This window comes from Gobius niger, assembly GCF_951799975.1.
Source record: "Gobius niger genome assembly, chromosome: 9".
Taxonomy (NCBI): Eukaryota; Metazoa; Chordata; class Actinopteri; order Gobiiformes; family Gobiidae; genus Gobius; species Gobius niger.
Window position 1 is genome coordinate 35,669,767 of NC_136860.1, and position 21,067 is coordinate 35,690,833.

At 42.0% G+C, this 21,067-nt stretch overlaps 1 protein-coding gene across 1 annotated transcript in view; it reads right to left on the bottom strand.

Moving 5' to 3' along the window:
- Positions 1 to 3,070: 3,070 nt before the first annotated feature.
- The window catches only part of klf7b (Kruppel like factor 7b), a 176,728-nt gene continuing 158,731 nt past the window's right edge, over positions 3,071 to 21,067 (bottom strand). Inside the window, exon 4 of the mRNA XM_079563485.1 lies at positions 3,071 to 3,209. Within this exon, the coding sequence (XP_079419611.1) occupies positions 3,158 to 3,209 (52 nt within the window). The 3' untranslated portion in view covers positions 3,071 to 3,157. The remainder of the gene's footprint in view (positions 3,210 to 21,067) is intronic.

The window sequence follows — 21,067 nt, forward strand, 5'->3', positions numbered from 1 at the left end:
TGTTTTTCCCCTTAACTGTTTTCAAACATGACCATATATGGGCGATACCAGAGACGCCGTCTGTATAATAATGCATGCAAATTAGTATAAAAATTCATGGTACGGGGTAAGTATTGCCATTTTTATACTTTGACATGAAAACAAAGATGTCTTGGGAGAAAACCAGCAAAGAATCTCCACATTGACCACTGTGTCACCTGCCGTGTCTCGCCTTAAAGCGACAGCGTGTAAGATTTTGTGACATATCTGGGGGGCGGGGCATCAGGGACGCTCTGCCAAACGCTTTCAGCCACATCTGACCTGGAATGTTCCGCAGTGTGGCTTTAAGCGACTCGGTAGAAACAAGGCTCATCCTAAACTCGCTCTTAACCTTTCAGTCATTCAGTCAATCCCAAAAAAAGTTCCTCGTTTTCCTTTTTTTTTTCTTCTTTTTTTCAGGTAATTTTCCCAAAGTTTAACAAAAGCGATCGTCTTTTTTTTTCTGTTTTGTCACGTAGAAAAAGGTTGAACAAAGTGTCTCTGCGCATTGTCTGTTGCAGGTCTCCCATCGAGGGCGGGACGAGACGCCGACTTCCTGGTTCGCACGCCGCTCAAACGTGTCCGAGCGCGGGCGGGAAACCTCGATTGTCAGCGATGCTTCGAGTCCGAGCAAAGAAAAACGACCTTCTTCTTCTTCTGTTGTTGTTGTTGTTGTTGTTTTATAGATGTCGGAACAGGCTGCGGCAGATGGTGCACTGCAGAAAAAGTCCTATCGAGTTAAACGGAAATACTCATCTGTGGGGAGTTCTTCCACCTGAATGGGATTAAAAATGAACTTAAACATATAGAAAAGTTCAGATTTAAGCCGTTTTTTTTTTGGACAAACTGGTGAAAAAAACAAATTGGCTTCCATTTTTGTTGACGGTAATCGATTGTCGCCATTTTGTTCTCATAACTTATCACAGGGGGTGCCCAAAGATTGTTGTTGAACTGGTGAATATTGCCAGAGGCTGTACTTTTTCACAGAATTAGACTGTTACTGGGCAAATGTACTTCTGTACTTTACTTGAGTGGTATTTCTGTTGAGAAATTTCTACTTTTATTCCACTAGAATTGGAAGATAAATATAATACACTATGAAAAAAAATGTATATGAGATAAATGCTTGAATAAAGGTTCTTTATGTTTAATTTGAGAATAGAATTAAGAACTAATTTACTTGTTCCTTTGACAATAAGAAGTTTTAAAGCAGTACTAAGTAACTCTTGCCCCTAGAGGCCATAAGCGCAGCTGCAGGTGTCGTAGCAAGTTACGATTTATTTACTTATCTTGGAGAGTAAATACTACACTGACAAAGGTGAAGAGGGTTATTGTGCATCCAATTATACAATGGAAATCATTTTTTTCATTCAAACTTGGCTGTAAATACTGTTTAAAGTGACGCTAGCCCGCAGTTAGCTTTGCCTGTTAGCCTGTTAGCTTCTTCGTGATTCTATTAGTGTGTTTATTGGCTGCTCTGGCCCAGTGGCAGTCAAGTTACAAACATGGTTTAGTACTGCTTTAACTTATCAAAGACCAAAGCTTGATTTAATCCATTTTAGTTTAAGTAGATTTATGTCATTTCTCTTTTAAGATGATTGTTTTCCAGTGTACTTTCTACTCCACTACATTTCTAAAAGGCTCCGCAGTAAATGTGTCCATGTGGTTTGTTTATTCAAAAGCCTAAAAATGTACTTGCTCCCAGATATTTAAACTGGTCTGTACTTTCAACTTCGAAAACTGAAGTAACTTCCGCAGAAAATACTGCAGTACTTTCAGTTAAAGCCGGAGTACCTGAATTTCAGTTCAAACTGGGAGACTTTAGGTTTTGGAACCAACTGTCACACGCATTTCAGAGCATGTTTGTAGAAAGTCTAAACTAAAGTATTAGTAGTTTTTAAACTTGGGACCTTTTGTTTTGTGCACGTTGAGGGAATAATGGCATCAGTTGATTCAAATTAAAATGTTTTGGTTGTAAATGACGTTGCCGACATATTTCTGACAGTCTTATTAACCTCTTAACTCCCGCCTGAACCGAGAGGATTTTTTTCCTCACGTCACATTTTTGTCGTTTTTTTGTCAATTTTTTTTGTCCAATTTTTTATCAAATTTTTGTCATTTTTTGTTACATTTTGTTAAATTTTTGACATTTTTTCGTCAATTTTTTAATCACATTTTTATCACATTTTTGTCATTTTTTGTCACATTTTTGTCGTTTTTTCGTCAATTTTTCATCCATTTTTTGTCATTTTTTTTGTCACATTTTGTCAAATTTTTGTCATTTTTTCGACCATTTTTTGTCAATTTCTTGTGACATTTTTGTGACATTTTCGTCACTTTTTTGTCGATGTTTTCTCACTTTTTTGTCACATTTTTTGTAGCTATTTTCACAGCTTTTTTCCAGAAGCTTTTGGATTGGGGTAAAGCCAAACTGGAGAAAATGTGCTCGGTTCAGGCGGGAGTTAAGGGGTTAAATGTATTGTCCATATTTCAAGCCTTTGCTATGAATGACACTTGAACTTGTAATAATGAGTTCATTCTACTCATTTAAACTTGTTCAGCATCTGAAATATCTCGAAGAGTTCACTCAACTTATTTCGCAAATACAAAGACACGGTCCAGCCGACAGTTTTTAGTTGAAAGCCGTTGCAACATTGGGGCACCCCTGGACGACTGAGAGCGGTGAACACAAGATAAACATCGTAATCTCTTGCTCAACTCGGGGATGATCCTTTTTCTGCAGTGCACTGGTGGTGTACGAAGAATGAAATCCAGAGGATGAAAAAACGTCCAAAGAGTTGAGTATTGTGAGCACTAACTACATGGATACACGGTTCTAGCATGCAGAAAATGAAAAAAGAAACGTGGAAACTGGTTCTCGATCCCAGAGCGGCGCGTGGAGGCCTTCGGGTGCTCGACGGATATCGGGTGAAGATGTAACTGTTGTAGCTGCGTGAGCGAGTGTGGCAAAGTGAAACAACAATCCAGCGTCTCCTCCGGGTGGGTGGTGGCCTGTCCAAGATGGCGTCCGGCTGTTTGGGGGGGACAGGAGGGAGGGAGAGAGAGGGGGGGGAGGAGCTCGAGAGGTTGGTCGGGTCGGCTGCTCCTCGGCGGTGGCGGCGCCCTCCGGTGGCGGCGCTCAGATGTGGCGCTTCATGTGCAGGGCCAGGTGGTCCGATCGGGAGAAACACCTGAGGATGTGAGAAAAAAAAAAGGATGTTTGTGACTTCTAACACAAAAAGAAATGTCTCCTGACTTTCAAGAGATCTCCCCACAAGCTCCTCCCATCCCCCTCCACTTGCCCCCCTTGACTGTGCAGCTGTTTCAATAAAGAGAAAGAAAAAAACACTATCAAGCCTGGGTTTAAATGACTTGAATTGACAATATTGATGTTGTTTTGAGCGGTTTTCACTCATGTAGAGTTTATTCCTGATCGGACCAGGTTTACTTTGCTCCTTTGAGGACATTTTCTCACCGTTTTGTCTCACCTGAAATAAAAAAGTAAAACTGCCAATGGGACAAGTGCAATTTTCTTATCCAGTGTTAATGTAGAGGCCAAAGTACAATTCATTATAATTTAAGTAAGAATTCATGTTAAAGGGTAAAATAAGATCATTTAGAATTTCATTAAGTTCATATATTAGTTAAAACTTTAAAAACATGCAAGAATATATGTGCTTACAATATTTAGTATGTATTTATAAAAAGGTGTACTGCCCCTTTAAGATCTGGCCCGCTGTGACGTTACGTTGATTCTCTGTTTTATTGATTATTCAGAACTTGAGAGCTGTGGAAGCGAACGGTTTTCTTACCTGCAACTATAGCATATAGGAATCTTTATTTTTTGAGCCAATGTTTCCTTTTTTTGTAACACTGAAATAAACAGTGATGTTTTATCTTTTAAACAACGTTTCCGTGGTGGATATGTGGAACTGTTTTTCTGAGATAAGAAACTACACTGGACAAACTTTGGCTCACTTGGAGTGCTGTAGTAGTATTGTAAGCCATCGCACATCTCAAGATTTCAAACCTCTACATTAGTAAGAAAACCTGCTTGACATTGGACATCAAGACTTTGAAGAGGTTTGTGGAAAGTGGAACATGAATGAAGGTTCAACGAGGGACTTTCGCAACAACACATCATGCGCTGCGCTCGTGGCTGGCGAGTGTCAATTGGATCGTTAACGAGCTCATCGCGGAGACTTGACTGTGGAAAGTAAAAAAAAAGAAAAAAAGAAAAAGCGGACTGACTATCAAGCAATGATGACGGAGACAGGGGCAAAAGACACGGTAAGCCCAACTGTGGAAAAGCGTGTGGTTAGACCAACACTTAAAGCATTGGAACATAATCTGCATATAAAAATAAGCTCCAGAAGAGCCATCCTTGGACAGCTTACTGAGAAAAGGAATGAATTGCATACTTTAATGGATGATGATGCAAATGTGGAAATCATAGAAAGGGAATTGTTGCCTAAGTATGAAACTTTGATACAGGAATTCAATAAAATAAATGAGGATGTTAAAGACCTATTGTGCCAGATTGATAGTCAAGAGAATGTGATCACAGATCAAAGAGATTGGTTTGAGCCAAAAAACGTGGAGCACAGAGAATTTGTGCAAGAAGTGATTGCATGGATACACAATGCAATACGACGCAGAGAAGAGGCTAACCGGGTTTGTGAAGACATAAATCCCGAAGATAGTAGGTCAGACACATCCAGGAAGTCTAGAAAATCTAAGTCTGTCTCTGTTATTTCTGCAACATCGTCAGCTCGCGCTGAACGACTAAAGGTTGAACTGGAGAGAGCTACTTTGTTAGCCAAGTCAGCTACATTGAAGGAAAAACAGGCTTTAGAGGAGTGTGAACTACAGCTCAAGGTTAAAAAAGAACAGTTGAAGCTACAGGCAGAGCTCGCTGCATCGGACGCACAACTAGACGTGTTGAGAAGATATGAAAGTTTAGATGCGTCAAGTAGAACCAAAGGCAGCAGGGTGGATGTATTAATATCTGCTCCAAAGATGCGTGATGTCAGCCAAATCCAGAGCAATGTAGCCAGCATTGGAACTCAGCATAGCCATTCTAGTGGAAGAGGCGCAGATGCTATACAAGTTCCCAATACTTCAGTTGACAATTCTGTAAATAGGTCTACAGATAATCTGGTTGCTGTCATGCAACGCCAAAACGACATCACTGAAAGCATAATAAAGCAACAAAGGCTATCTACATTGCCATCACCGAACATTCCCGTTTTCAAGGGAGATCCATTGGAATACCGTCTCTTCATTAGAGCCTTTGAGCACCGCATAGAAAGCAAGACTGAAAACAGCAAGGATCGGCTCTACTATTTAGAGCAGCACACTAATGGGCGGCCTAACGACTTGGTGCGTAGCTGTTTTCACATGGATCCAGATCAGGGTTATCCTGAAGCCAAGAGACTGCTAAAAGAACGCTTTGGTGACAAATATAAGGTTTCCATGGCATATCTTGACAAGGCTTTAAACTGGCCTACCATTAAATCAGATGATGCCAAGGCACTTGAAGCATACGCTCTCTTTCTAACAAGCTGTAATAGCGCAATGTCAGATCTAGAGTACTTAGAGGAGATGGAAAATGCTGCCAACATGCGCACGGTTATCTCAAAGCTCCCATATAGGCTGAGAGAGAGATTCCGGAGTGTCGCCATAGACATTCAAAAAAAGCAAGATCGCCGGACGAAGTTTAAAGACGTAGTGTCATTCGTCAACACTCAGGCTGAAATGGCAGCCCATCCAGTGTTTGGTGAAATCACAGGACAAACAAGACGCCTGACTGAAAGTTCAAGTGGAAAGAAAAATGTTACAGCACTAGCCATTGAAGTAAAGGAACAGAAAGCTGAGAAAAATGCTGCTGGTTCGCAGAACAAGAAAGCTAAGGAGAAGGGAACAAACAAGGACAAAGCTTTTATGAAACCTTGTATCTTCTGTCAGGGAGATCATATTATGGAACAGTGCAAAAAACTTCAGAGAAAGCTGCACAAAGAAAAGCTTGAATTCCTTAAAAGCAAAGGACTTTGCTTCAGCTGTCTTATAGAAGGACATATGAGTAACGCCTGTGAAGAAAAGAAGAGTTGTCAGATATGTTCAGCAACACACCCTACGCTCTTACACTTTAATCAGAAACCTAAAGACTTACCAAAGGAAGAGGCTTCTAAGGAGGAGCCTAGAGAGTCTTCAAAGGAAGAGCAAACTGTTGTCAGTGGATTTGTGGCTGCAGGAGAAGCATGCTCTCAGACTGGGGCCGGGGGTATAGGTTGCGTTCTCGCTATTGTTCCCGTGAAAGTGAAGGCAAAGAAAGGCAACAAGGTGCTGACTTGTTATGCATTCCTAGATCCAGGGAGTAACGCCTCATTCTGCACTAACAAGCTGGCAAACGACCTTCACCTGCAAGGAAAAAATGTGAACATCCTACTCACCACTATGGGAGACCAAAAGACAGTTGTGTGCAAAGCTGTGCCAGACCTAGAGGTGAGTAGCTTAGAAGGTGACGACTTTATCGAGCTTACAGGTGTGTTTGCACAAAAGGTTATCCCTGCAAGTAAAGAAAACATTCCAACTCAAGAAGACGTGGATAGGTGGCCACATCTACAAGGTGTACGAATTCCATCTATCGATGCGGATGTCGGTCTTCTTATTGGGACTGATGTGGCAAAGGCTTTGGAGCCAGCAGAAGTAATCCGCAGTGTCAAGGATGGGCCGTATGCTGTACGCACAGCTTTAGGATGGACAGTAAACGGGCCACTGCGTGAAAACATCAAATGCTGGACAAAGAATGGATTCCCGCAGATCCAGACGAATCGGATCTCAGTGGCTCGACTTGACGAATTGTGGACTCAGCAATTCAAGTATGATTTTCCAGAGCAGGCTCCAGGAGAGCAGTCAGAGATGTCTAAGGAGGACCAACTGTTTATGGACAGAGTCTCCAAATCGGCAAAGCTGGTCAATGGCCACTACTCTATTGGTCTGCCGTTAAAAAATAAAGACGTGAAAATGCCTAACAACAGAGCAATGGCAGAGCAACGAGCGCTCAACATGAAAAGGAAGTTTCAGAGAAATCAGAAGTTCAAGGAGGACTATGTCAGCTTCATGAATGATGTGATTAAGAAGAGCTACGCTGTAAAGGTTCCAGATGAAGAACTGAATCGGAATGATGGAAAGGTGTGGTTTATTCCGCATCACGGTGTCTACCACCCTAAGAAGCACAAAATGCGCGTGGTATTCGACGGTGGTGCTACATATCTAGGAACCACACTCAATGTACAGTTACTGCAAGGGCCTAACATGACAAGCAGTCTGGTTGGTGTCTTATCTAGATTCCGTCATGAGCGAGTGGCAATCATGGCGGACGTGGAATCAATGTTCCATCAGGTTAAAGTCCCACCAGAAGATGCTGACCTCCTCAGGTTTTTGTGGTGGCCAGATGGTGACGTCTCAAAGGAACTGCAAGAGTACAGAATGGAGGTACACTTGTTTGGAGCCACCTCCTCACCAAGCTGCGCAAGTTACGCATTGAGAAGGTGTGCCGAAGACAACAAGAACACGTTTGATGCTGCAGTAGTCGATACAGTCTTGAATAATTTTTATGTAGACGATTTATTGACATCAGTTGCCACTGAACAAGAAGCAGTCAAACTACTCCAAGACCTGAAAGCTATCTGTCAAACAGGAGGATTTAGACTGACAAAGTGGACAACCAACAGTCGATGTGTGCTGTTGAACATTCCACTTGAGGACCGGGCTACAGAAGTCAAAGATCTTGATTTTGACCAGGATGCACTCTCCGTTAAGAGAGCTTTGGGAGTACAGTGGTGTATCCGGTCAGATCAGTTCAAGTATCACGTGAACATAGAGCAGAAGCCTCTCACCAGGAGAGGAATCCTGTCTACGATGAGTTCAGTCTACGACCCACTGGGAATGTTGTCACCAGTCATACTGCCTGCTAAAAACATCCTGCAAGAGTTATGTAGACTAAGATCAGGTTGGGATGACATCGTTCCAGAACACCTTGCACAACAATGGATGAAGTGGACTGAAGAAATTCAACAGCTCACTGACTTTGGAGTGGCTCGGTGCTTTAAGCCACCTGAGTTTGGAAAAACAGTGCAAGCTCGGCTGCATCACTTTTCCGACGCATGCGAAACAGGCTACGGTATTGTTACTTACCTAGTCCAGAAGAACAGCAGTAACCAAATACACTGCTCATTTGTCTTGGGAAAGGCAAGGGTTACCCCTCTTAAACCAACAACTATTCCTCGGTTGGAGCTAACGGCGGCTGCCTTAGCTGTAAAGGTGGATGTCATGCTAAAGAAGGAACTGCAGTTGCCACTGTCAGATTCCAGGTTTTGGACGGATAGTACTGCTGTACTCAAGTACATAGCAAATGAGAACATCAGATTTAAGACGTTTGTGGCAAACAGGATTGCCATGATCTTACAAGCATCAAAAGTGCAGCAATGGAGCTACGTCAACACTCTGTTGAATCCTGCCGACTATGCTTCCAGGGGACAAAGGGTGAATGTCTTCATGAAGAACAAAGTCTGGATTGCAGGGCCTGCGTTCCTCAATAAACCAGAAAGGGAATGGTCAGGCAGGCATGATCATCTTGAAGAGCTCACAGCTGATGATCCTGAGGTCAAGAAAGGCATACTCATTAATGCTATAAGAGCAGAAGCAAGCACTGATGCAATGCAACAACTGATTCAATACTACTCTTCATGGATACATCTCAAGAAGGCTATGGCCTGGCTTACACGACTCAAGGGAACCCTACTGGAGCTGTCAAGAAAGAGAAAGGAGATGAATGGCTTGTACAGTGATCAACAACGAGTGAACAGGGAGATGTTGAGCTACAAAAGGAGTCTCAAACAGACTTACCTGACTGTGGACGATCTGCGACAAGCTGAGATGGATATCGTTAGCTATTGTCAGCAGAGTTGGTTCCAGGAGGAGATATCTGCTCTTCGAAGAAAAGATTCCATCAAGAAGAGTAGTCGAATCCTCAGACTGAATCCGCAACTTGAAGACGAAATCCTTCGTGTTGGGGGGAGGCTCAGTCGAGCATCCATGCCAGCTGAAGCCAAGCACCCTATGATCCTCCCTAAGAACAATCATGTGGCTGATCTGATTCTCCAAGATGCACATGAGCGGCTGGGACATAGTGGACGTAATCATGTCTTGTCTTATGTACGTCAAAGGTACTGGATTATCGATGCTCCCTCATCAATCAGAAGAATGTTGTCTCGTTGTACTACTTGTAGAAGACAACATGGTGCCACAGGAGCACAAATGATGGCGGACTTACCAAGAAACAGAGTCGTACCAAACGAACCACCCTTCACCAGAACTGGAGTGGATCTATTTGGGCCATTCAGCGTCAAGCGGGGAAGATCATCTGTAAAAAGGTATGGAGTGATATTTACCTGCCTTGCATGTCGTGCGGTCCATATTGAAATGGCAACATCATTGGAAACGGACTCCTTTATTCAAGCTTTACGCCGCTTTATTGCAAGAAGAGGACAGGTGAAAGAAATGAGATCGGATAACGGGACCAATTTTGTTGGAGCTGATCGCGAGCTCAGAGAGGCAATAAAGAAGTGGAATACTGCACAAATTGAAAACAGCCTGATCCAACGTGACATCACATGGTTATTCAATCCACCATCCGGATCCCACCATGGAGGGGTCTGGGAAAGAGTCATCCGCTCCATCAGGAAAATCTTGGGTGTTACACTGAGAGAACAAAGCTTGGATGAGGAAGGTCTTCAGACATACTTCTGTGAATGCGAAGCCATTCTGAACAGTAGACCTATTACCATGCCTTCCAATGATATTAGTGATCTGGAAGCTCTTACCCCACAGCACTTACTCCTGCTCAAGACTAATCCCAACTTACCACCGGGACTCTTCCATAAGGACGATACTTATGCTCGTAAAAGATGGAGGCAAGTTCAATATATGAGCGACTTATTCTGGAAGCGCTGGACCAAAGAATATCTGCCTCAACTTCAGAAGAGACAAAAATGGAACCATCCATCAAGGAACTTCATCCCGGGAGATGTAGTCTTAATCGTTGACGAATCAGCCCCTAGGGGATCATGGCTTATGGGAAGAATCGTTAAGACTATGGCTGATGAGCATGGAATGGTCCGCAAGGTTCGAGTCAAGACGAAGACAAATGAACTCGAGAGGCCGATAACCAAGCTATGCTTACTTCAAGAAGCAGTGTAGAGCTGTTGGACTATTACCAAGTTCAACTTCAGAAGAAAGACATTTTAAGTTGTAATTGTTTCTAAGATAGAAAGCAATTAGGGCCGGGTATGTAGAGGCCAAAGTACAATTCATTATAATTTAAGTAAGAATTCATGTTAAAGGGTAAAATAAGATCATTTAGAATTTCATTAAGTTCATATATTAGTTAAAACTTTAAAAACATGCAAGAATATATGTGCTTACAATATTTAGTATGTATTTATAAAAAGGTGTACTGCCCCTTTAAGATCTGGCCCGCTGTGACGTTACGTTGATTCTCTGTTTTATTGATTATTCAGAACTTGAGAGCTGTGGAAGCGAACGGTTTTCTTACCTGCAACTATAGCATATAGGAATCTTTATTTTTTGAGCCAATGTTTCCTTTTTTTGTAACACTGAAATAAACAGTGATGTTTTATCTTTTAAACAACGTTTCCGTGGTGGATATGTGGAACTGTTTTTCTGAGATAAGAAACTACACTGGACAAACTTTGGCTCACTTGGAGTGCTGTAGTAGTATTGTAAGCCATCGCACATCTCAAGATTTCAAACCTCTACAGTTAATTTTGACAACATATTTGATTTTAGTTTTAGTCTTTTGACTAAAATGTAATTTAATTTTAGTCGAGATTGAGTAAAAAAAAACTCTTCAATTTTAGTCTAGTTTTAGTCGACTAAAATTAAGACTAATTTAGTCGACTTATATTTATAATATTCATTATAATCATATTTAAGGCTCATTCATACTTCCCAAGACGCAAGAACTTCTTGTTCTTGCACCCTGAGCTGCAGAACAAAATGAAGTCACTTTTGCCTTGTCGCCATGGAAACATTTTGTAACTGAAGACAGTTCATCAATCAATCAATCAAAGTTTATTTATATAGCACTTTACAGCAACACCAGGAGGACCAAAGTGCTTCACAGAAAGATAAAACACATTTAAAAACACTAAATAATTGCAACCTAGACACAATTCAAGTCAGTTCTGCAGCTCAGGGTGCAAGAACAAGAAGTTCTTGCGTCTTGGGAAGTATGAATGAGCCTTTAATATTGTTCCTCTGCTTCATGGAGCTGCTCCACATGAACAAAGCTCAGAGCTGATCCTTTAGCAGAGAATTTACATCAGGGGTCACCAACCTTATTTCAGCTGAGGGCTACTTTAAAAGCATTAAGTTGTTCGAGGGCGACCAGTTAAAAACAAATCCTAAAGACTTAAACGTACACTGCTCACTTATAGGATCTTGACCCCATATTATGTTAAAATAGCTTTATTTTAAACTCATACTGAGTCACAAGAACCGAAATAACTGTAATTTTAAGAATTAGATTCAAGAAAATGAAGTGTTTTTCATCTTTATTTAGTCTGATTTTAGTCGACTAAAATATCTGGACATTTTAGTCACAGTTTTAGTCTCATGAGAAACTTTTAATTTAGTTTTAGTCCAATTTTAGTCGGAAAGAATATCACTTTGACTAAAATTAAGACTAAATATTTTAGTCGACGAAATTAACACTGTTCTTACCCCATTAGCGAATACAATAACCTGAAAGAAAGAGTCAGAAACATCTCAGAACAAGTGAAATAATCTACGGTCAAATGCCCGACTACATCTGGAAGAGACTAGATGCAAGTTGGTCATTTTATACTCACTACTGCCACCTCAGGTCTTACGTGTAACTGCAGCTTCTATATTAAGCTCGTGCATGACATCACTTCGGACCCAAAGTAACACCTTTCTGAGTGACAGTGCAGGATTTTAGAGGCAGTTGTGGTGAACAGGTCTGAGCTCATTCTACACATTAGGACATGGAGGAACATGTAGGCCAGGAGTCGGCAAGTTTGCGTCATGGCGGGACGATTTTCATTGTAAAAATGTTTTTATTGAACAAGCTGTACATCAAGACTGAAACTATGATCAAAACAACCCAATGATATTAATTTTAACAGACTCCAGTGTGTTATGTGTAGTTCCAGATGGAAAATATTGGAGAAAAAAAAGTTCCCTATAGGCGTGCAATCCACTTTTGAGTCCCGACCCACCAGTTGAGAATCACTGTTTTACATTATGACCAAGTGGAATGTTCTGCAAGGACATTTAAAACTAAATTCACTCTAAAAAGACACTATTTCTCCCATTTTTAGAACTTTAACAGGTAATTGATCCCTTATTTGCATAATAATATTTCTCAAAATCATATTGGGGGCCAGAGGCTCTCTGCTGGAGGGCCGGATTTGGCTCCCGGGCCTGACGTTGCCTACCCCTGATGTAGGCGGAGGAAAATACTTAATTTTAAAATTTTAAACTCTGTCTAGTCCCTTTAACTAGTCAAAACAACTCAAATTTAACCTCTTACCACCCACCTTAACCAAGTGCATTTTCTCCAGTTTTGGCATTACCCAAATCTAATCAAATCTTATTATGATTATGGTCTATAGGCCAGTGTGTTTGAAAGCTAAGACCCACAAAACAGATCTTTTTCGCTGTGTTGTTGCCGTGTCTTTGTGTTTTCCATTTCATTTTTGACACGTTATTATGGCTCTTTTTTTTGGTTTTGTGCGTCCTTTTGAGTGAGCCTTTGTCACATTTTTGTTGCTCTTTTGTTGGAGGGTTTTGATGCTTTTGTGTTGAGTTTTCTTCTCGTGTGTTTGGTTCAGGCGGGGCTCACGAGGCGCTGCAGTGAAGCCGTGGTAAGTGCTTTTACTTTGCGATGAAAGAGTTGAGCTTTGCAAAAGAGACAGAGTGAGGAAAGCAGGACCTCAGGAGGAGCCCCTTAACAACAGCCATGGGAGAAGATTCAAAGACCACTCAAAGATACGCTAGAAGCTCGAAACACATGCAGCTCCAGGTCTGTTTTTGATGAGAAAACAACACTGTAACATGTAAAAAGCTGTAAAAAGTCAATTTTCCGAAATACATTTAATTCCACTTGCTCCCTCTTGTACAGATCCGTTACGTTTGGTCCAGTTTTATGCCTAAAGGTCTGAATCTTGGCTGTAAAAATACAATGTCTTTATGCTGATTTTAATGAGGCGTTTCATATGCAGTTTGCCTCGAGGCTTCATTCATTTTTAATGCGTGTGTTTAACTGGGAGTGAGCGGTGACATGACGGCTCAATATAAAGTACATTTGAAGGTCATTTTCTGGTAAATGGGTCTTTTTGCCCCTCCTGGAGCCGCCACCTTAACGTGGTGGAGGGTTTGAGCACCCGAATGATCCTGGAGCTCTGTTGTCGGGGGTTTCGTGCTCCTGTAGGGTCTCCCAGAGCAAACAGGTCCTATAGGTGACGGGTCAGACAAAGAGCGGGTCAGAAGCTCCTTATGAGAGACAGCGCAGTAAAGTGAAGATTACTGTGCGGATGCCAAACTACTCCTGGTATTATTACGCCTTACAATATAGTCCCCCCTTTTATCCGCTTAGAAAATCCACATTGTTTAATTGTGTGTAATTATACTTTGTAGTGGAACACTTCACGTAACCATATTTAAATAGGGAAAACGTGGAAGAGCTTGGTAGCTTCTATCTTGACCTGTTTTGGAGCTATAGAGGAGAGAGGGAGAGGCTAAATGCTAACGCCGTCTGCGCTGTGTTTACGTGACTGAAGATCAGACAGGTCCTAAAGAACTCGTCAAAGCTCAGGTAAGAACATATCTCAGTATGTAAAAACGGTGGCCTATTCCTTTAAGACATAATCTTCCTCATTTAGTTCAACTTCAGCCTCGTTTTGGACCTGGTTTTGTGTTATTTTAGTCACAATAAGCCGGTCCATGTGACGGCGTGCTGCTGGTGCGTTCCCACATTGATGCGCCGCCTCGAGCTCCGCCCCTCCCTGCCTGACTGTGCTCCCCCAACACCCCCCGTCCTTTCACTACGTAAACACAAACATGTGCAGACAATGCAAAAGTCTGAAGCAGCAGAAGGGACGATAACAGCAGCATGCTAACACAGTTTAGCATTATGAAAGAAGTTTACAAAACATCTTAATCTGACCGACCTGTTCTGATGCAACTGAAATCCTCAGAGAATATTAGTTTGTTAATTTATTTTCTTCGGTCATTATGAACATTTAAATCACATGTTTTCCAAAGATCTTAGACATTATACAATAAGAAAACACATTAAGAATTTAATCTAAATGATGCCTGAGCGAAAGGGGTTTAGGCTGAAGCCAAGACTTATTCTGCCTAAACCCCTTTTACAAACTGTGACTCTGTGTCCAAAGAGACACATTATACACTTTCTCTGACACCAACGATGGAAACACTTAAGCACAAAACTTAAACTTCAACAATCAGAAGTTATGCTATGTTTCCTCGATCGACTTCTTTTCTAATGGTCTTCATTCAAGTGTTCTATACTTCTCTATCATGTTTGACTTATACGTTTTCTTAAATGCTTTAATCGTTTTGGAGCCTTAAGTTGAATAGATAAACCGTTCCATAGATCGACGCCTTTAACTGATAAACTCCTCCTCTTAGTATCACTGAGCGCCTTTTGTAGCAGATCAGTTCCTCTCAGGTTGTTTATAGATCCTCTAGTTTGAAACATCTCCTGTAAACTCTGAGGGAGCCTGAGACTGTGAGCTTTGTACATCACAGCTGCTGTGTAAACATCAACAAGATCATGCAATTTGAAGATATTTAGTCTGATAAAAAGTGGATTTGTTGGAGCCGAGTATTCTGCATTGTATTATTATCAGTTTATGTGGTCGGGACAGTGCATGTTAATGAACACACATGGAACTCACGCCTGTAATCCGTCATCCCACACTCATCCTGGCCTATTGTCTCTGCCAGTTTGCCCTTAATCACACAAAACCACCAGGAGATGTTGTTAGCATTTGGCCTCTCCCAGTTTATTCCTATGGCTCCAAACGGGGGGTGAAGTTAGAACAAGCTCTTCCACAGGCACAAAGACCAGACAGGTACGGATCAACTCGTCTAAGCTCAGGTTATCTCAGTTTGGACAAACGGTGGCCTGTTCCTTTAAGTGTAAGTATCAAGATTTCCATTTCCCTTTGAAGGCAGCGCAGTGTGTGGAGGAGAGTGAGAGGCGTGGCTGAAGGAGGAAATCCAGGTGAGGGGAGGCTGTTTTTTGACAGTATTTAACCTCTTAACTCCCGCCTGAACCGAGAGCATTTTCTCCAGTTCAGCTTTACCCAAATCCTGTAGGCCAGTGTGACGCCTCATTTGAAAGCTAAGACCTACAAAACTAAATTGATCTTTTTCCTCACGTCATCAGATTTTTTTTCATCACTTTTTTGATTTTTTTGTCCATTTTTTTTGACAAATTTTTGTCCATTTTTTGTCCATTTTTTGTCACTTTTTTGTCACTTTTTCTTCAATTTTTTCCCAATTTTTCATCAATTTTTTCTCACTTTTTTCTCACTTTTTTGTCCATTTTTTGTCACATTTTTTTCCATTTTTTTGTCACTTTTTCGTCCATTTTTTCTAAATTTTTCATCAATTTTTTTCTCACTTTTTTCTCACTTTTTAGTCCATTTTTGTCATTTTTTTGTCCATTTTTTGTCACTTTTTGTGTCACTTTTTCTCAATTTTTCGTCAATTTTTGTCAATTTTTGGTCAATTTTTTGTCAATTTTTTGTCAATTTTTTGTCAATTTTTTGTCAATTTTTCGTCAATTTTTTCGTCAATTTTTCCCACATCTCCATCCTTGTTTTCGTCTCAGCTTTGTTGCTATTTTCACACCTTTTTTCCAGAAGCTTTTAGACTCGGGTAAAGCCAAACTGGAGAAAATGTGCTCGGTTCAGGTGGGAGTTAAGGGGTTAATGGGAAAAAAAAGGTGAATCAGACAAGAATTCTCAATCATCCAGGAAAACACATCAACAGAACCCACTGAATCGACCCGGCTGGACAATATTCTGCTCAGAAAAGTCGTTCCTCCAGTCGTGCAGCTCTGGGTCGCAGCATCCGTCGTCTCTGAGCCTCCTGTTGCAGCCGATGAGCAGCACTGAGGCTATTGGCAAAACTGCACTGAGCTAATTGAGGCTTAGCAGACGCCAGAACTCCCCCCTCTCCCCCCCCTGTCCTCCCCCCCCCTCTTCCCCTCAGAGACAGTGTAATTGGCTGCAGTGGTCTCCTCTCTTTTGGATTCCCGGTCTAAACCCCGCTGCCTGAATGTGCCGGAGGGCCCTAATCCTGGCTCAGAGCTGGGACTGGATCACAGGCGGCGGGATCATCCGCTCATAGACTGTACGCGGCGGCGGCGGCGGGGGGGGGGGGGGACAGGAGAGCGCCGGCTTTGAGCTTTCAGATACAATTTCAAGCTGTATTTCAGACTAAACTTGTAGCTTTTACTGAACACTGGATCATCAGAGTGGGAATGAAGGTGAGCGTGTAGATACAGCAGTGAATGCACTAGTTTTAGTTTCCTCCAGTGTCATTTAACACAGTGGTTCCCCAACCTTTTTGTCCCCCTCGAGTAGTTCATTTACTCTCCAAGTTCCCCTTACTTCACTGCTAGAAGGTCCCGGGTTCGATTCCCACCTGGACACACAAAGGCGGACTGGGACTGAAAAACAGCCCTGGACTCTGACCAGCCTGGCCCAAATCAGCGTAATTGTGACCCTTCCACAAATACATATTTTAACCTCTGACCCCCCGCCTTAACATTAACGAGTGCATTTTCCCCAGTTCGGCTTTTTATTATTATTTTTTTGATCGGCATCATCAGCAAAAAGAGCGGGAAAGGTGGTCGCAGAAACAGAAGCAAAATCATTAATATAAATAATAAATAATAATGGTCCCAAAACTGAACCTTGTGGTGCACCATACTCCACGGAAACATCAAAATAGCGAGAAAAAGAGGATGAAAATTCAACCAAAAAGTGACAAAAATTCAACAAAAATGTGACAAAAAAAAAAACATTAAAAAAAGGTGACACACCACAGCAACGACACGAGGAAAAAGATCAGTTTTGTGGGTCTATACTGTATAATAACCTAAGAGGACAGAATGCATTTGGTTTATGCGGGTGGTAAGAGGTTAAGAATGCCCTGTACTGGAAACTCTTTTATTCCAGAGGCTGTTGCTGAGATAAATGATCTGGGGCCAGATCTCGTGGCGGCGCACGGGGCGGCGCAGGCTCTTGGCGAATTATTTTCCGAGTGGCGGCGCTATATGTGCCGTTCGCCTCCGCCACCTGTGAGGGGGCGTCACAAGAGGAGGCGACTGCACTGATGGAAACACGGCTGACATTCACTTCCTGGTTTACATTGCGCTGTCTTGTGTTCTTTCTTAAATCTTAGGCTCTCACAGGTCAAACTAAAAACTTTATTTACCCCATCCTGAGCTAAACGACGTTCACGTCTCCAGAGAAAAAGAGCGACAGCGTCCGCTTGGCATGAACGCGAAGCAAAACAAAAGCACATGTTCACCCCACACTCCCACACAACCGCTCTCCTGGAGGCGGAGTCGATCTGGTTGGAGGAAAATGTGTGTCTCCACCCACTTAAATGCGCTAAGTCTGGAGCGGCAAGATCACAAAGTGCTGCTACTGAGGCAAAATGTCACGCTATCGTCTCCGTTTCGATGCACAAGATCGGGCCCCTTATGTCGCTCAGAAAGGCAGCTGCAGCACCTTAAGCAGCAATTTTCTGCTGACTGTCTCTCAGCTTCAGAGCCGGACTGATGACTTCTGACCTTTGCACTAAACACAGTTGTTGTCTTACTGTGTTTTTGTTGTACTGTATCATGTGTGGACACCTGCTGCATGATAGTTTCCTTCGGGACAGTAATAAAGTTGAACCTTGAGCCTTGATGATGGGAGAGTGTGAGTGTGGAGGCCGATCCATCTCTGAAACCACTCTTTCACAATATGAGCCGGATGAATCCTGGCGCTGTCATCTTGGAATACGCCCGTAACGCCACATCCATTGATGGAATAACCTGGTCATTCAGGATGTTCGGGTCGTCAGCTCATTCTTTGGGCTCATAGTGTTGCTGAAGCCAGATCTGACAGACCAACAGCAGCAAACCAACAACACTGCATTTTCTAACCAACAAAGTGTAAGATAGTGATAAAGACGTGCTTGAGATTATTCCCAAATACCCGACATAAAAACATAACACCACCTCTTTAAACACAGCATGTTTTGATAAATAGACTTGTTAGGCTTTTAAACCCGTTGTAATAAAGTCCTGGAGTGAAAAACACGCTTCGATCCGAGAGTATTTCAAAAAGCGGGAATGATTTGCAAACCTTCTGAGAGTCTTCACCCGTCTGCCACTCTCTTCGCCTCTCGAGTTCATTTCAGATAAAAACATATTTCTTATCATTAAATGGCGGCGGCTGCGCTCCTCCATCACCGCGGCAGACAGGAGCTCACTCAGACGCTCGGGGAGGAATCCGTCTCCATAAAACAGCCCCGTAAACCTGTTTTAGAGAGTCGCCCGTTTAGACTGACACTGGTTATGAATTTATATCCTCTGAAAGGCATGACTTACACCTGGGTCTGGCCTGATGCAGTTTGTTATCGTATATTGGATGCGTTTTTGGAAAAGGAGAATGGCAGCGACTGGACCTCATGTTGGCATAGTTTGAAACCTAAGTCCAGTTGTTGTTTTTAATTTCTAAGATTGAATTGACAGCCTGGATGACTCAGGATTTGCATCGTTTTAAAGGCTGGAGATGCAACAGTAGCACCGGTGTGAGTCGCAGAACTTGTTTTTCCTGCCGACTTATGTTCCTACCCTCATGAGATCTGGGTAATGACCGAAAGCACAAGATTGCAAAATGAGTTTTCTTCGCAGGGTGGCTGGGCACTCTCTCACCCCCGGCTCACATTAAATCCGGTTAAGGTCCGGTACAGCATGCACGAACTTAGAAAGTCATTCAAACCAATGTAGCAGACTCACACTGCTCCGCGAAGTCCCGGTCCGGTTACCGAGGCCGCCCGGCCTCAACGGAAAGAATCCGCAAGAAGTGTATTTTTGGCACAGCCACTCACTGTGAGTGGTAGTTTGGGGCAAACCCGGATCAGGACTGAACCCGGACCGAACCCGGACCGAGTTAATGTGAGCCGGGGGTTAGAGAGGGTGAGGAGCTCATTCACTGAGGGAGGAACTCGGAGTCGAGCCGCTGCACCTTCACGTCGAGAGGAGCAGCTGAGGTGGCTCGGGCGTCTTGGTTAGGGCTGCAACTAACGATTATTTTGTAATCGATTAATCTATCGATTATTTTTACGATTAATCGATTAATCGCTTGGCTGTGAATGGTGTAGGAATTTTTTTAAATTATTTTTTTTATCACATTTATCACATTATAAGTGGCGCTTAAGTGGTGTTGATGGAGTAAACTAAAGGGAAATGTTTTTTGAAGGCTCTATTGAAATTTACAATGTACAAAACACTACAGACCTAAATATAAAAAAAAGTAGGTTTTCATCAAAAATACTACATTTTTTATGTCATTTTTGCTCCATTTTAGTCTGTGTGAACCAGAAAACGATTAATCGATTACTAAAATAGTTGTCGACCATTTCAATAATCGATTAGTCGTCGATTAATCTCAACCAAAAAGTGACAACAATTCAACAAAAAATTGACAAAAATTCAACAAAAAATGACAAAAATTCAACAAAAATTGAGAAAAAAAAAACAAAACATTAAAAAAGTTGACACAACACAACAACAACACGAGGACCCTGATGGCACGGGCTTATTCCAAGATGACAATGCCAGGATTCATCAGGCTCATTTTGTGAAAGATCATTTTCAGATGTAGAACAATTATAGAAGCACTCTGAAAAGTAATTTAGAAATTGCTCTTGAAATCAGCTGATTTTCTACCGATTTGAGAAGTTAAATGCACTTAAATTCAGAAAAGAGCATCACACTGAAAAAAATAGGCTCTACTTCAAATATAGACGTTTTTCTTTTAAGTAAAACTAAAACTGGTTTGATTTTTTTTACATGGCAAGACAGAATAACTCAAGTTAAGGTCCAATATTCTTCATTTCCGTCATTTTACCTGATCAAGATTTGCCTCTGTTGCATTGTGGGAGCAGTTGCAGTATCGGCATCACAGTCAAAAGCATTTGCGATGGTGATGGTGAAGTAAATGTCTGACAGTTGCGCTCCAGTATACAGTCTGTGCAGAGATGTGGCTTTAAATCTCGGTGTGAAAAAAAAAAAAGTCCCTTATCTGTCTCGGTCTCCGGGCGCTGCGGGGCCCCCTGCTGTTTCTGAAGATTACCATGAAATGCACCAAAGGAAACAAAAACTGCTGCGATAGAAGCTGCCCCAGATTCTATTCAAAAACACGAGGCTTTGGACAAAGAATGACACGGATTCCTCAAGTTGCTTCTCTTTCTTTGGATTGGACTTAACTTGGGCAAGAAAAGTATGAAGGAAAGTGAGAAACGACATCATGACCCGTGTTGTTTTTGGCAGACCAAATGCTTTTAGTCACATTTTAAACAAAACTCAATAAGTCTAGTTTTAGTTTCATTTAGAGTGAGGTATTTCAACAAATCCATTTCGGTCGATGAGTGTGAGAAATAAGTATTGGAAACTGGGATGACGGTTGACAGGCTGAACTAAGCTTTTGACAGCAGTGGTTTTAAAGGGTTTCATAATAGTACCCCCTAAATCGAGGCTGATGCAGGCTACCATTAATTAATTATCCCATGGATGTTTGCATTTTCCTTATGTTCATGTTCAACATTTATCAGTAGGGCTGGGCACCGTTCGTTTTTTTCCGATACCACTACTTTAATGATTCCTACTTTTCGGTACCGGTTC